We start from the raw sequence: 16,235 nt of genomic DNA, 5'->3' as shown, positions 1-16,235 counted from the left end.
ATATCAATAGGTTTTGAAGCTGAATGGTTTGTGATTTTAAAAACGATAAAATAGCTTAATTTTAAATGTTGCAAGGACATGTCTTCTATTCCAAAGAGAAACTTTGGTGAATTAAAACAGTTGGCCCATCTTTTAAAGCCCGACCTTCAAATTGCACTAGCTGCTGATGCCGCATTCGGATTATTCTTAAAGTTAAACGGTGAAATGGCAAGAATAGACCAAGATTTAAAACAAAATATAGAATTATGTTACCACTCGTTTGTTAGTATCGCTGTAACCATTCACTATTGTATTTATGTTAAGCCTTTGCTCACATTGCAATAGTAACACTGATGTGCTTTGCACCTTATCTTCTAATTTTACATTAGTATTCATTGATAATAGCAAAACACAAATAGCCGTGGTTGTGGTATAGAAAATGCTAATAGAATGGTTATTTGTAACATGAATGCATTTTTATTTCATGTGATAACTGAAGCAAATGCATGTTTTAAAAATGAAACATTGTTTCACAATACATCTCATTGGCCTAAAACCTGAAGAACATATGAAAAATATGTACTATATTGTCAAAAAGCACTATAAAACGATATTTTAACTAATCTGCTTAAGATTTCGTTGACAAATGTATGGCCAAGTGCGTATATCGTAGTGATTAGACGGTTATATTTGAAATCAAAATCACGGGTGTGTGGGGGGGGGGGGCGGTTGATCTTTAAATTCAGGGAAATGCAATAACTCATTGTTATGACAATCGCCAACACATGTAGCTTATTACTTTTGACCTATGACCTAAGACTAAGACTACCTCGAGATCACCATGCACGTGCATATATACAAAAAGAAATGCATTAAGGTAGTTGTGAGGACTTTAGTTCCTCAGTTGATTTTCAAACTCACTATTGTTAATCAACTTGTCAAAAACGCGATCGCATTTTACAATTAGCTTTGTTCCACATTTTTGTGAGTTTTGGATGCCTGGTGACCTTATATTACGTTGGTATTAAATGAAAGGGTCTTATGAGTGGAATATATATATATATAAGAAACTTGGAAAATTGATTGTCGTATACAAGTAGATTGAAAAACAAGCCATTCCATTTCGGATTTCTGTAAAAAAACCTTGGATATTTATTGTACATAAATGTAAACTATAGGCGATTCCAATTTAATGATATATTATTTTATATTCTTATCAGGTATCAGCATGTTATCTTATAACGATGGCATGCCTAAAACTCGCGTTAAAGTTAAGGTTTATTAATTCATAAACCGCACTATTTACGACTTAATGGGCTAGTATATTATATCGACAACAGTAACCCGGAAGCCTATTTTCAAGGACGTAACCAGTCGGGTGTACAGAACTGTTTGCACGGAGGTTGCCGCCTTTGTTCTGTTGCAAAGTTTTGTCTAAAACTAGCATCCAAACTCTTGCAAGCACCTGTTAACATAATTATATGAGGAATTTACCTCGTTGGATTTCTCGGTAGGTGTTCCATTTTCTTGTTTTATCTAAGTCGTTTTGGGTTTTAACAGTTTGCAGATGAACAAACTGAAACTAAATTATATAAGTTAGACTTCTATAGAAAATTTTAATTCATCACTTTATTTGCTGTTTCCATCGATATCATTAAATCATGCCCATGTATCTGTAAAGAAAATATTTTCACTCTCATTTTATTTCTTCTTAATTTTAAAAGCTGCACTTTCACAGATTTACCGTGTTTCCAACTTTTTTTATTTTTTGTCTTGAATTAGCAAATTTTGTCTAAATATGTTATAGTTTTGAAAAAAAATATATCAGGTTAGCATTGTAGTCACAAATAAAATCAATGTGGCGAAATGGGGCTGGTAAAATAACGGTGCATTCGTTAACTTGTGCCAAAATACCTTTGAAAGATAGTTAATATGCAGCTGCATCATTTCGCATAATGGTGACAACCGTAAAAATAAACTATAAACCTGATAAAAAAAAATTAAAACTATAACAAATCGAGTGTTTGGTGCAACTTTTTTTTATATAAATCTGTATTGCACTTAGCCCTCGAGGCGAGGAGAAAGAAAATCAAAACCTTTAAACTTAAACTCACTCTCTTTTTGAGGTGAATTAGTAGGGTTTCAACGTTAATTCAATTTGAACAAAATCCCAATAACATTTCGCGTACAAAGCATTTAGTACATTTATATTTCGGTAAAATGAATCCTTTTCAATCTCAATAATGATTCCATAGTTGAAGAACATCTGTTTGAGTGCAAAAAGGCTCGTCTTCGTAAGCTTACTCAACTCTTAAACACACCGAAACATTCGTCAATCTTATGGGTATTGACTTACTTTTTGTGCATGATTGGGTTTGAACGGTTTGCATAATATAGATAACAATCTATCAATTTCTAATAAATTATGATAAAGTTAATGAGATGTATTCAAAGACATGAAAAAATCCATACCAAATTATAAGAATAACAATAAGATGTAAATTATTTTCCCTTTGTTATAATGTATTAACCGCCAGGTGGCGTTTACAAGCACGAATGTTTCTTGCGCATATAAATGCAAAGGCATTCAGCTTTGGAGAACCGACGCGTTAACATCGATTTAATTGATTGTAAAAAACTTACAAAAAAAGTTTATGAGACTTCTATAATAAACATGGTTCAAAATGGTTTTGAAATTATTGATTTCTATAGGAGGTTATAGAATGGAATTCAGGGTTTTGCATATCGGCTGTCATTGTTTGTAATCAACTCCATTCAATGATTTGAAAATTCAAAATGGAACGGTTAAAGGAACATATTGTAGATTGATGCAAAAGACTATGTTCTAATGTGAATGTATAATTATTTTACCCCTGCTTTACAAAGTAATGTTTGGGCTATATAGGAATCAGACACGTCGTCCGTCCGTCGGTCGGTGTGTCCGTCCGTCCCATTTTTGTCCGGTCCATATCTTTCTTATTCATGGTCGGATCTTAAAATATTAAGCAGAAATCAACGACATACCATGACGTGTCGCGCACAAGACCCGTGTCCCTAGCTTCAATGTCAAGGTCACAGTAGTTCTGTATCAATTTTTTTTTTCTATATAAGCCTAACTGACAACAATTCTTGTCCGGTTCATTGCCTTTGTTATACATGTATTATGTTGGAATTTAAATAACTTGTCCAGAGTGACCACCATATCATGAGGATATGTCACGTACAAGACCCGTGTCCGTACGTTCAAGGTCAAGGTAACAGCAATGCTCTGAACTTACTATGCTTTGCTTTATAAACGTAATTGATGTCAGTTCGTGTCCGAATCTTAACAATCAATTGATGGTCGGATTTCAGAATTGTATGGCAGGAGTGACCACTATAGCATGAAGACGTGTTGCATACAAGACCCATGTCTCAGTCTTCAATGGCAAGGTCACAGCATGCTTCGGGGAACTATGTATGTTTTGCTATGTAAGCTTTACTGCTAATAGTACGTGTCCGGTCCATGTCTTTCTCACTCATGGTCTGATAAAAGACATGGGGGTTTTATCATTAAATTCAAATAAGTAAAACATGATAATGCAAAAAATAAAGTAAAAATCATCAAGTTGAACCTGTATTCTGGCCCTTTAGAGTTTATTTACAAACTGCCCTTTTATTTACTTAACAACGCGCAACCCGGGTGCATTTCTCCGGGTAAACCAATCGGGCGTGCAACGCTGCTTGCACAAAAGTTGCACACATTCCCTTTCGTCTTCAACTTGCAGACACACGTTAAAATATATTTGAAATTTAGCTCGTTGGACTAACCGGTATGTGCTCTTTTTTAGTTTCATCTTAAACCTTTGGGTTTTAACAGTTTGTAGATGTAAAACGTTAAGTTTGTAGTATTTAACAAAATGTCTTCTTTTTTAAACTGTACGATATTTAAGTTTCCATCAATATCATTATACAACGCGGGTGTATCTATACAGCAACGAACTGCATTTTCTTCTTATGTATATTTCTTCATATTTGGCAATACAAACACAATAACAAAGACATGAGTCAAATTCTATGATATTGTCTCTTTGTTAAGTAATTATAATGTCATCATTGCTTTACTACTTCTGTATAAACTAATGTTTTGCATGATGGCTCGGCGCTAAGACGTCATTTCTTTACTTCATTTTTAAATATTGCACTCTGCTTGGACACTCGCGACCATTTGACCAATGCTAATACCCGCTATGCCTTTACTCAGACAATGATTGTCAATAACAGATCCATAGCCTTAATTCTTTATATTTAAGTTGTATGTTAGCTTATTTTTTAAAACATTGACTTGTGTGAATATGAGGATTGTATTGCTGATCGATAAAACCACTTCATAGTTTAAATAAAACTTGTATGAAAATAATTTAAACTTTGTTTTTTTTGTTTTTCGAAAACATAAATAATTATTGCCAAGTATTACTTGTTCATGACTTATTATATTTGACTACGAGACTAACGAGACGCAAGAATAATTATATAAGTAAAAATACCCATTTAAACAACGGCAGCACGGACATTGTGCCGATTTACGAGCATTCGTTAATTTGCCTTGTTAAACCAATCTTGATTTTCAGAAAATCTATCTATAGCACTGCGTCTAAGATACAATATTAGATATAACAAAGTCAACATGCCATTCAATGGGTTTAATTCACTCTTTGGAGGTATCGCATTTACTTCATTGTCTGGAGGCCGCGTCTGTAGGGATACATGTTCGCAATTGTCAATGGGGAAGTGTATACGAATACATTTTAATTATGAAAAAAAAGATTTGTTAATGAAATCAACTCTTATTTAACTTTACTTAAAAATTGTCGTCAATAACCATTTTGATGCGTGTAAAACTTCCAAAACGTCATATAAAACGAATAAGCCTAATGTTTAAAACAGGAAATTAAAAAAAGTTATTCTCTCTGTTTTTGTATTGACTGGTCGCCGGTCATACGAGTTCGTTATTTCAGAAATTTACTTTCTGTGAAAACGATTTATATACACGCTGTGGTAGTAAATAAGCATCTGAGAATTTACGGGCATATTGTGAATAATAGTTTAAATTATGCATTTGATAACAAATATAAGTGCATTTCGGAAAAAAAATGTATCGCGTAAAAATACAATTCAATGAAACTTGAGCATGTGACATTTTTGTACATTCAAAAACAATTTCATCAGATTTAAATTAGCAATGATGGACTTATACAAGAGTGTATTCGTAAAAGCAACGGAAGTCTGTGTTTAGTGTTTTTCGTAATGTATATCTAGTCATCGTCGCTCTCAGACTCTTGATCTTACGGTATTTTTCGGGGTGAATTTATGCTCAATGCAGCCGAAGGATGTTTTGTTGTTGAGACAGCGAATTAGTTTCATATCTATTAAACTTGAATGTCACGTTCACGTGTGTTTACGAAGACCCCAGAGGAAATGTCGAGGATGTGCCCGAAGATGCTTTTGAGAGGGATGCAGCGCAGACTTTGAAAGTTTTTAAAAAGAAAAATGAATTGTTGAACTGATGAATGTAAACTGGAAATTGGTCAAATTCAAAATGCTTGTGCATACATGTACGCGGTAAGAGTTTGTAGGAAGAAATGATCTATCAACCTTATTACTAGCACATGTGGCCAAGTAAATATTTAACCGATACCTACCAATCGAATTAATTGTAACCGTATGTTCCATGAAATAGTTCATATATAAATTGGTAAGCTTGTTCTTTTTTAATAGTTATAATCAATCGCAAAACATGTTTGTTTTATTAAAACTATTGTATAATTTGATTTTCACAATTAAATAGGATTCGGTCAATGTGTATATATTACTGCACTACAGACGACAACAAACATGTACTTGTGACATATATGTATTTTTCAAAGTCAATGGAAGCAAATCTTCTAAAAGATGGAAAAATAGTCCCGAGTTGTCTGTACAGAGTGGAATGAGCAAGAGTTATCATTTCACTCGAGCCAGAGTGAAATGATCAAGTTATCGATCACTAATATTTTTCACTCTTTCACCGGTATGCATGAAATAAAATGCGCTAGATACTATCGTGTTTTCACCATTGTACTGTCGGGTTTTCACCATCGTAGTCTCAAGATATCGCGTGTTCGTTATCGTAGTATCGTACTATCCGTTAGTATCATCTTACTATCGCGTTATCATCATCGTACTGTCGCGTTATCGCACTCGTACTGTCGCGTTATCATCATCGTACTGTCGCGTTATCATCATCACACATTCCTCTTCTTTTCTTTGTTGACATTCAAATATGCAACTTATGTCAGTCGAACATATGTTAAACGCTTAAAATTCACCCCAAAACGAAGTGTGTTTTAGTCTATTGTGAACGGGTGATTGTCCATCGTCGTCCGTACTTCTTAAGCATTTACCTTATAACAAATTCTCCCACTAAACCACTGCGACGATTTCAACCAAAATTCACAAGAATGTTCCTTGGGTGGTCCTCATCCAGATTCCTTCAATAAAACTGGTTCCATATAGAACTCTAGTTGCTATGGCAACCGAAATAAAAACTTTGAATAACCTCTTCTCCGAAACCACTGCCCCGATTTCAAAATGATTTCACAGAAATGTTATTTGTGTACGCTGGTATCAAATTGCTTTACCCCATGAAGTTTCGTAAAAAATATGGTCGCCAGGGGGCGGGGCACATAAAATGTCTCTATATGGAATACTGTGAAAATTTTCCTTCTCAGAATCGCGTGACCGATTTTAAAATAATCACAGAAATGTCCTTTGCTCTGTCAACTTTCTTCTCCACATGTAGATTCATATAAAAACCATTGCCGCAAAGACTGGCTACTTTTCACAATTGTCTTTATGGAAAACGTTTTAAATTCTCTCTTCAGAACTATTGGATCGATTAAAAATTATTTCACAGAAATGTTTCTTAAGTGACCCTCTGTCAAATTCATTCATCCAATGGTGATTAAAATAAACCACGGCCGCATGCCTAGTTTTCACGATTTGTCTGTACGGAAAACTTTGAAAATATTCGCTTCAGAAACCACTGGCCTTATTACAAAATATTTTCACAGAAATGTCACCCTCTTATCATTTTTTTCGGTATAAATAGTGTTTTTTTGTTTTGAAAAGAGATAATAACTTCAAACGTCATTAATCTAATTTATTGAACATATAATGTAGTAAGGCCCTTGATATATCTTTAAACTAATACATATTTTATACGTTTTTATATACCCTTTTAAAAAACAACGTAACGGATAACAATCCTTTGTCCACTCACCACCAGATTTGTCAGAATGTGAATGGGCAAGACGGTCGGAACTCAAACTATAGAAGTAGAACGAGTTACATCGTGCGCTAAGACCTCAATTTGAAGTTTTGAAAAAATAAAAATCGGGTCTAAAGACAAATTGTACAGTTATCGCCATGACGCAAAAATAACATAGCTGCATGTTTACATTCTTTTAAAGGTATTTGGAGAAAAGAAGGATGAATCCAACACAGTTAGGGATTCTGCTAATAATAACAGCAGCATTACCCTTTTGCAAAGCACAAGTTGACGAACGCCCCGTTATCTTACCAGCCCCAGTTCGCGGCATTGATTGTATTTGTGACTACAATGCTAACCCTTGTCGCTGCAAGTTTGAAATTGAACATCTTTTGACCATGATATATAAGGAGGATGGTAAGACATACCTTGTTGAACCGTACGGAGGACAACTGCGTTTAAAGGCCAACAATTACATCCTGAATTCCAGTCAGGCTAAACGAGTAATTACAGCAGACGGAGAAGGTTCAAGACTAGTTATTGGAATCAACGGAAAGTTTCCTGGCCCGCTGATTGATGCGTATGAGAATCAAGAAATAGAGTTAACTGTTGTCAACCGATTTCATACGGACAGTGTAACGATTCATTTCCACGGTCTCCATCAAGTCGGACGGCCATCGATGGACGGAGTAGCTTTCGTCTCCCAATGCCCCATTCTTCCCGGACAAACTTTTGTGTACAAGATCAGAGCAAGCCCTCCTGGAACAAGTTATTATCACGCTCATATAGGAGACCAGAGAAGCATGGGCCTGTATGGACCTATTGTCATAAGAAAACCCCAAAGCGCTGATCAATTCTTTGGAGATATAATCATAACTCTGCAAGACTGGAATCATGACATGGATTCGGAAACAGCGTATCAACGAATGATAACCGAACAGTTTGACAGCGTAGGAAACGTGCTCCCTCCAACGTTTTCAGTAGACAATGCTGAATTTAGCAGGTTTGCATTTCACTCTGGTCTTGTAAATGGTAAAGGAAGGTATTGGCCGACAAAATATTCACACAACGGAGCGCCCCTTGAAAGGTTTATTGTTCGAAAAGGACAAAAGTTTAGGTACAGAATTATTGGCGCTCAAACACTATATCCAATGAGAGTGTTCATACAAGGACAAACTCTTTCACTCAGGACATCAGACTGCTATAACCTTAAGCCAATAGAAGTTCAGTCAATAATTGTACATCCGGGTGAACGGTACGATTTCACGTTTAGTTTTAGCAGTGCTTCTAAAAAAGAATACCTGTTGATTGCAGAAACTATTGAAACTCGTGATAGTCACAATAGCTACCATGCGGCTGAAGCAGCAATTGAAATTGAGGATTATGAAGGAGCACGCAACGATAACCCCGAGAACGACCAGACGGAGGTGTGCAGTGTTGGTGCAAAATGCGCTGTTTTTAATTGCCCATACGGAAGTCCGGGTACAAATTTTCAAAACTGTCTAAACTTTAACAACGTAACCAACACAGAGCCAAACAGAGATTCTTCTATTATTATGAACATTGACGAAGAATACTTCTTCAACTTTGGTTTTCCCGGGAAGAGCTATACACCAGGGTCAGTAAATGGTCGCGAATTTGTGTCCCCTGTATCACCAGTTTTAACACAGCCTGGTTCACTGAAGACAAAATGCGGTGAAAACGACTGTACCAATGACATTTGCAAGTAAGTTTCATAGTACTTGGAATTTCATTCACAAATAGTATTACATATATACTATAGAGATTATAACAGAGTGTGAGCTTTAAATAATGTTCGCAATAATTTATAACCTCCGTCTAAAATTTCCAAATGACCATCTCATAATTAAAAATGTAATTTTCAAGCATTCCATTTTTTTTTCGGTTAAATAACAACTAAACTTAACTGACTGATACAACTAGATTTGTTTTTTTTCCTAAAGACAACTGATTAAAACATGTATTCACAAAATTAATAGTATTTAAGTTAATAAATCAGCAATTGACACATACATATTTATTTTTCTAGGTGCACATATATTGTTGACCTACCAAAGGACAAGGTCATTCAGCTGATCTTTACTAACCTTGGCACTGGATCGGGTTGGTCCCATCCTGTTCATTTGCATGGCCACACTTTCTTTGTAATGAAAATGGGGTTCGGTAAGCACCTTTTGATTTATCTACAGATTAACAAAAAGCTGCTATCGTTAGTTTTGCCATGTGATTGATTAACTGACTCTCATATCTCAAGGTTTAATAGAGGATAATTTATTGTTTAAGTGTAAGATCATAGTATATTTCACGAGTGGCGTAGAGGTGTAATATACAACGATCTTACACTGAAACAAACATTTGTTTTCTTTTCGTAATATGCCTGAAAAGATATGTGCGAGCCTAAATTTGATTTGGAAGAAAGAGGGCTTAAATATCAAACTCAAATTTCAATTTTATATTTAACTGACAAATCACTATACTTTATAGGAAATCGTAAAATTAATGTCCATCATACACTTCTTGGAGTGCATCATAATATGCCTTCTTCCTTTAAAGTAATTGAGTCGATATTTCAACCTATTCAGCAAAATGGTCATTAGCAACGAACAATAAAAAAATGTGTTCTCTACAGGTGCATACGATGAAACGAACGGGCGTCTCATAAACGACACTACAGACATCATGTGTACAGATCTGAACAATTTTTGCACGGATATGCGATGGACCGATTCTTCTTGGATAGGTGGAAACATTCCTGGCCTTAGTAACGATCCTCCCCAAAAGGATACCATTGTCGTGCCGACCGGTAAGATAATTGCTATATTTTCACCGATACAATAAGAGCATATTTGATGGATTATGCTTATTCAGATTGAGTTTGTCGTGAATTTCGGTTAGTGGAAAAGTCTGTCAGGTACTCATTGTGTTAAATTAAAAATGTGGCTGCCTTGTTAAAATAGTTTTAATATTTGGTTCAAGAGAAACAAATTAATCAGTAATATTCATCTGATTTCTTTAATACTTATTTCCTTTGTGGAAAAGTGAAAAGCAATTAAATAAATTCTAATTGTGTGTTTGCCATTGATTGAGCACATAATGTAAATTTCAGGCACATGCATTTCATTCAGAAAAGACTTTTATCGGTCTGAATTCACATGATATCAATTGTCGAATGTATAACATCTGCAGCTTAAGGAAGATTTTGGGTGTTGTTATTAGACATGCGAATGCTATTCGCAGTAGGTCAACCATGCACTGCCAATATTCCAAATCATTAGCGGTGTAAAATGTAATGGTCTACAGATAATCTACTTAACATGATAATATAAAGGGGTACTCGAAGTAAATTATTTCTGTGGAATATTTAGTGAGGGACATGTTTACTTCGGTACAAAATGGCGGATATTTGGGGTATTTTTGTATTTTCGAAGGATATTTCGACCTGGTAAGTAGGACGATATCACTGTTATCGTTATATAATAACACCTACCCGGATGCCCGCCATGTAAGCTCCTCTCGGGTTTTAATATATTTTTTATGTTTTTGAGGCCTTAACTAAATGTTTACTGAATGTATAAGCTAAAAGATTGTTTACAAAGTGAAAATAGGAAATTGAAACACTGTTTTAGTCAAAATAAACCCTTTTTGGACTTATTTTAGCTAAATCATTATGAGGATATTGCATCTATTTCTTAACGACAGCTTGTGCACGTAGCATTGGTACATTACAAAAACCTTAAATGTTTGCCGTGGAAGATTAATGCAGTTTTTGTTAAGCAGAATCAGAAACAGACAGTCTTAAAGCTTAAACATCCAATAACTTTCAAGGCTTAGCCTCTCGAAACAAACGGATCTCCGGGAAGGCGTATTTATTTTATGATAATAATGATATGAACTTCGGACTGCGCCCTCACGAACGCTAAAAATATTCATTATTGCATAATAAACGCCATTAATTTTACCTTTTCTTTAGGCGGTTACGTTGTTGTCCGCATAGTAACAAACAACCCTGGTATGTGGTTCCTCCATTGTCACATCGACCTCCACAACACTAATGGAATGGCCATGGTTATCAATTCCGGACCAGGGTCGCATCCAGCAACACCTGTAGGATTTCCGAGATGTGGCAACTTCCTTAACGATGGAATATCGGATGATGGTGAGATATACTTATTCTTACAGTAAGCGGGCGATTTTTCAAACGGGCACAAGTTTGAGAAGCGCTTGTTGTATTGATATATGCTGCTAATGTTGTCGATTCCTTTATGAAAATCAGAACACGTGAATGTGTGAGGTATTTTCGTACAAAGGTGCATATACGTATTTATTTTTCGGCTGTTAAATGAAAAACGTGGATTAATTCTAATCAACTTAGTTTAAACAGTGAATTTATTGAATTTATTTCTCTGTTAAAAGGAACGAAAACGTACTCCTTTTCAATGACGTCGTTTCGGTTATAACTTCATTTTGCTAAAATGTGACAGGTTTTTAAATTTAAAAGTATAAATGCACTTAATCAAAGTTATATTCTACCGCATCACTTAGGGTTTTATTGATTACGAAAAGACGTTCAGGGGCTTGCAAATTTCTTTTTTGGCTCAAACGAATGTTGTTGTAACTTGAAGCCCAATCCATTTATTCCCTTTTGTCATATGTCTGTTGATATATGTTTAACATGTATGCATTGACGATTACATACAAATATTTAAAAATAAATGATTAAAAGCAATAAGTCTTAGGAAATAGTTAAACAATATCATAGATAATAAAACAGAAATCAAAATCGAAAAAGTCTGAAACTTTATGGAGCAGTATCTTTTCATATTGTAAGCATTTTTACGGTGAGCTGTTTTGGTAGAAGCGAGTGTAACCTTCACCTTTTACTTCGATGAAAGCCATGCATCGACCTTGATTAGTAATTTTGTAATTGAAATGCTCAGATTGCTTTAACTAATTTCGCCAATTCTTATTAAACGCCCCGCTTTAGCCCCCGTTTGTGGAATCGCGCACATACAAATACGAATTATATAATTCTAGATAATATGCGATAACGAAAATAAAGAGATTCAAAAATTAAAGAAACTTCACAAGAAAAAATAACCATAACTGTTTAAAGTGCACATTTTCATCATTATTGCATGTTGCAAAAAACTGTTTTTGTAATTTAATGGCGGAGTGTTTTAAAACGTCAATGGGCAATGAAATAATTCTCTTGCCGTTTGAAGCATAACATAAGACCCTAAGCTGGTTGAATGCAAATGGTTGTAGCATTATTATACACAAGTTCGAAAAACATAACAGAAGGATATGGGCGGGCTTGACAAATTCAATCAAAGTGAATTTATAGAAACAGAATAAAAAGTAGCAATTGAAAATCACAAATATCCAAGTTATGGTGGGGAAAAACTCCGACTTTCAAAACCATCAGACAGGGGAAGTTTAGGGGAGATAACTAAAAACATAGCAGGACGGGGCTATGGTATTTAAAGTAACTTCCTTTGATTTCATTTTCATTTTAATATATTTAGTATTTCCCAAGATATGGCTCGGAGAAATACACACTTTTGAAAAGGATCAGGAAAAAGGGAGGTAACTAACAAATATGCATGCATGATTATAGCTCGTGTGCACTGTATGTTCTTTCATTGCATATATCTATATCTGAGTTTATATACCAATCCCTTCACAATTTTCAAAGATATTGCCAGCCTGTGAGAGTGCAGCTTTAGAGACAAAAAGTAGCGGTCACATAATGCTTTCTTTTTCTTTTGTCAGACGGATTTTTGTTTTATTTCATGATTATAGAATGATGTAACGTTTATTTCAGCAACGAGTTCATCACTCCCTGGACGTCCTGAAGGCGTTATGATATTTCTCGGAGTTCTTTGCTTCTTGTTGATCGTCTAAATCATTTTCCGCGAAGTCAGGAGGCGGCGTAGTTGAGCTTAAAATGCTGTATAGGCCGATTTCGATGTGGATTGGATGTATGCCACCTGGAATATGTTTTAAGTTTATGGTGCGTTTTTCGCGCCGTATATTTCATACCTTTAATTACATCAATTTCCTTAAATACTACTTCCGGGGCCAAATTATAGAAGCATCTAAAGTTTATATTTTACCTTTTCCTTTAATTCAACAATTTCCTTATCAGATTCATTTCACTGGAAGAAAGTGTTATGCTTAGTGCATATTTTGTAATTGAAGTACATGTATGGACATTTAAGTAAATATGGACATTTAAGTTTTCAAAGATGAAAACTCCATTTTTAAGATTAGCTTTTCAAAGAAATATATCAACTCCAAACTTGACACTTAAGTTAAAAATTTCGTAAGATGCTTCTGTAATATGGACCCAGAACCTTAATTTATATTTTGGCATTTTTTTTTTACTTTTCGGAAAGAAAGTGTAGGCGGTGGCCTATAAGAAGCTCCGTCTTTGCGCTCATTTTGTATAAACACCCTTTCAATTAATCGCCAAATTGCGCAAAAGGGTTGCCCCCTGACCGGAAATGACGTAGATCAAGGATAAAACGTTTCCGATACGCCGATCTCTACTTTAATTATCGCTGATACGGATATCATACGTGTGTTGTCGGAGAAAAGATATATAATAATTAATGTAGATGATACAGACATATTTTAGAAACTCATTTATTGTTGTTTTTCCGATGTTTGCGAACGTTTTCGAAGTAATACATGTACTAAAAATAGGTCCACTTAGTAGTGTATATTATTAGAGTAGTTCTTTGTCTGATGAAAGACCAAAGTCGGAGATGGTGAGTTTATATAGCATTGGATCAGCTGAACTGCGTGTTGAAAATTTAAACTATACAAATAGAATAAAATGTTGTAGTTCTTGAAAACACTGCTTTTCGCAGAAGTGCTTGTGCTTCCTAGCTCTTCAAAGCAAATGAAAATATTTGCCGGTTAATTGTGTGTTATTACTTACATTCTGGACGCTTAGGCATTATCTATAGACAAAGAAAATGTTACACCATCTCTGACTGATATTGCGTCTTGTTTCGCGACGAGTCATATCAACTGATATCCAATACAGACTCCTCAAGAAATAAAGAAATAATGTGGAATTGGTTTATGTTTTACAATTTAATTATATTATTTTAAACATGCCTATTAAGTTTTGCACAATACCGACTGATCTATTAATTTTCCGGTCAGCAACTAATTATCTGCATTGTTTTTGTTTGATTGTTTTTTTTGTACAAATTGTACTGTAAACGACAAAAAACAATTCTACAAGCAGCTGCTAGACTGCCTATTCCCGTATCAGATCTGTAACATGTTATTTCTTTGACACTGCCTTTCATGGCAAACATTGGATACATTGATTTTAACTAAGTGGTGTTACAAATGTTGAAAATGATAATGAATATCTATTACAAAATGATACATATTTAGCTTACTTGAGCATAAACAGCTCAGCGTGAGCTATTATGATAAGGTAATTGTCCGTCGTCCGTCGTCGTCCGCTGTCATCATTTTCCTTCAAACAACTTCTCCTCCTAAACCACTGCGACAATTTCAACCAAACTTCACAGCAATGTTCCTTTGGTGATTCTCTTCCAGATTCCTTCAATAAAAGTGTTTCCATGCAGAACTCTTGTTGCCATTGCAACCTAAATGAATAAATCGTCTTCTCAGAATATGCTGGCCCGTTTTTTAAATAATTGCACAGAAATGTTCCTTAGGTTACCATATATCGAATGTCTTCATCCCTTGTTGTTTGGTAAAATGAATGGCCGCCAGGGGTTTGGGCTACTTTTCACTAAAGTATATGTCTTCACGGACAATTTTGAAAATCTCTCAGAAACCAGTAGCCCGATGTCAAAACATTGTGTTATTTATTTTAACATTTTCTTTGATGTTACTTTTTTAACAGTGTAAAAGATGTTTGTATTCTATTTAGTTTTACAATAGCTGTTGTTATTCAATAAGTCCTAACGAAGGACTCGCGGAGGATATTTTGTAATATTTTCACCTCAACTTTCATTCCTTAAATGAACTGCCTTTCTGCAATTGCGAATATTTTCCAATGAACGCAACATCTTTGGATATGTTCGGATAGCAAATCATTGCATAATTGTATACATGTAAATTGAAAAAAAATGATATCTTGTTATCGGGACGTTCTATGTACAGAATTGTTAATAAAAATTACTGTAAGGTTTCCTTGAAGTGTTTTTTAAACAATTCTTGAATGAAATAATGAACTACTGTTGTAAATATCACTAATGAATTGCGTGATTGATGTCATTATCAGGGAAATGAAAGCAGTTGGGCTGGATAAAGTACCCATCAAAGCACACACTTAAACTAGCCCAACTGCAGTTTCGGACTACACACACTTAAACCAGCCCCACTTCGTTCATACCCCGATAATGACATCAATCCCTCAAATCATTTATTGAATTTTAAATATATGACAACTCGTGACATATCCTATATGTATGTGTATACAATGTTGTAAACAGTTTTTATGTCAAATGCTTAACCACTTTTATTTGCACTGACCATAACCGAAGCCACATTTTACTAAATATGACATTTATAAATACATGTTTGTATTTTATGTCCTATGGTTAGAGTTCCTGTTTATATTTACCTTTTCTAAGATGTATTGCAGTGTTATATTTAGACATGTAAATACAATAAATCATAAGCTTACTAGATGTTATTTGTTTTATATACTGAAAGAAATGTTCCGTTTATAACAATATATATTGTTATTTAGAAATGCTAACGCACGATACTCGAAAAAAAGAGGTTAGCCTGTACAGCAGACCAAATTCACACACGTATTTGGTGATGCATTCTGTATTACTATCAAATGCGAATTTTGAAAGAGTGGAATACTGTGACCGCTTAAGGTGGAACGTGACTATGAACGAATTTTCGAGTTAATGTCTGAAAATTAGTATACGAATATAAG

At 34.7% G+C, this 16,235-nt stretch overlaps 1 protein-coding gene across 2 annotated transcripts; it reads left to right on the top strand.

The window, feature by feature from the left end:
- Window positions 1–1,445: 1,445 nt before the first annotated feature.
- On the top strand, window positions 1,446–15,967 carry LOC128215791 (uncharacterized). 2 transcript variants are annotated; one of them, XM_052922388.1, is made up of 6 exons: window positions 1,446–1,489; window positions 7,470–8,993; window positions 9,318–9,451; window positions 9,918–10,091; window positions 11,259–11,444; window positions 13,113–15,967. In XM_052922388.1, exons 1-6 carry the CDS (start codon window positions 1,461–1,463, stop codon window positions 13,190–13,192), a joined length of 2,127 nt encoding a protein of 708 aa, XP_052778348.1. In that variant the 5' UTR covers window positions 1,446–1,460; the 3' UTR covers window positions 13,193–15,967. The 2 variants fall into 2 exon arrangements, with proteins under 2 accessions (XP_052778348.1, XP_052778349.1); XM_052922389.1 differs by lacking the exon at window positions 1,446–1,489 and adding an exon at window positions 3,676–3,791.
- The last annotated feature ends 268 nt before the right edge of the window (window positions 15,968–16,235 follow it).

This window comes from Mya arenaria, chromosome 14, assembly GCF_026914265.1.
Source record: "Mya arenaria isolate MELC-2E11 chromosome 14, ASM2691426v1".
Classification (NCBI taxonomy): domain Eukaryota; kingdom Metazoa; phylum Mollusca; class Bivalvia; order Myida; family Myidae; genus Mya; species Mya arenaria.
Note: the sequence above shows the minus strand (reverse complement) of the source record. Positions and strands in the feature narration are given on the sequence as shown.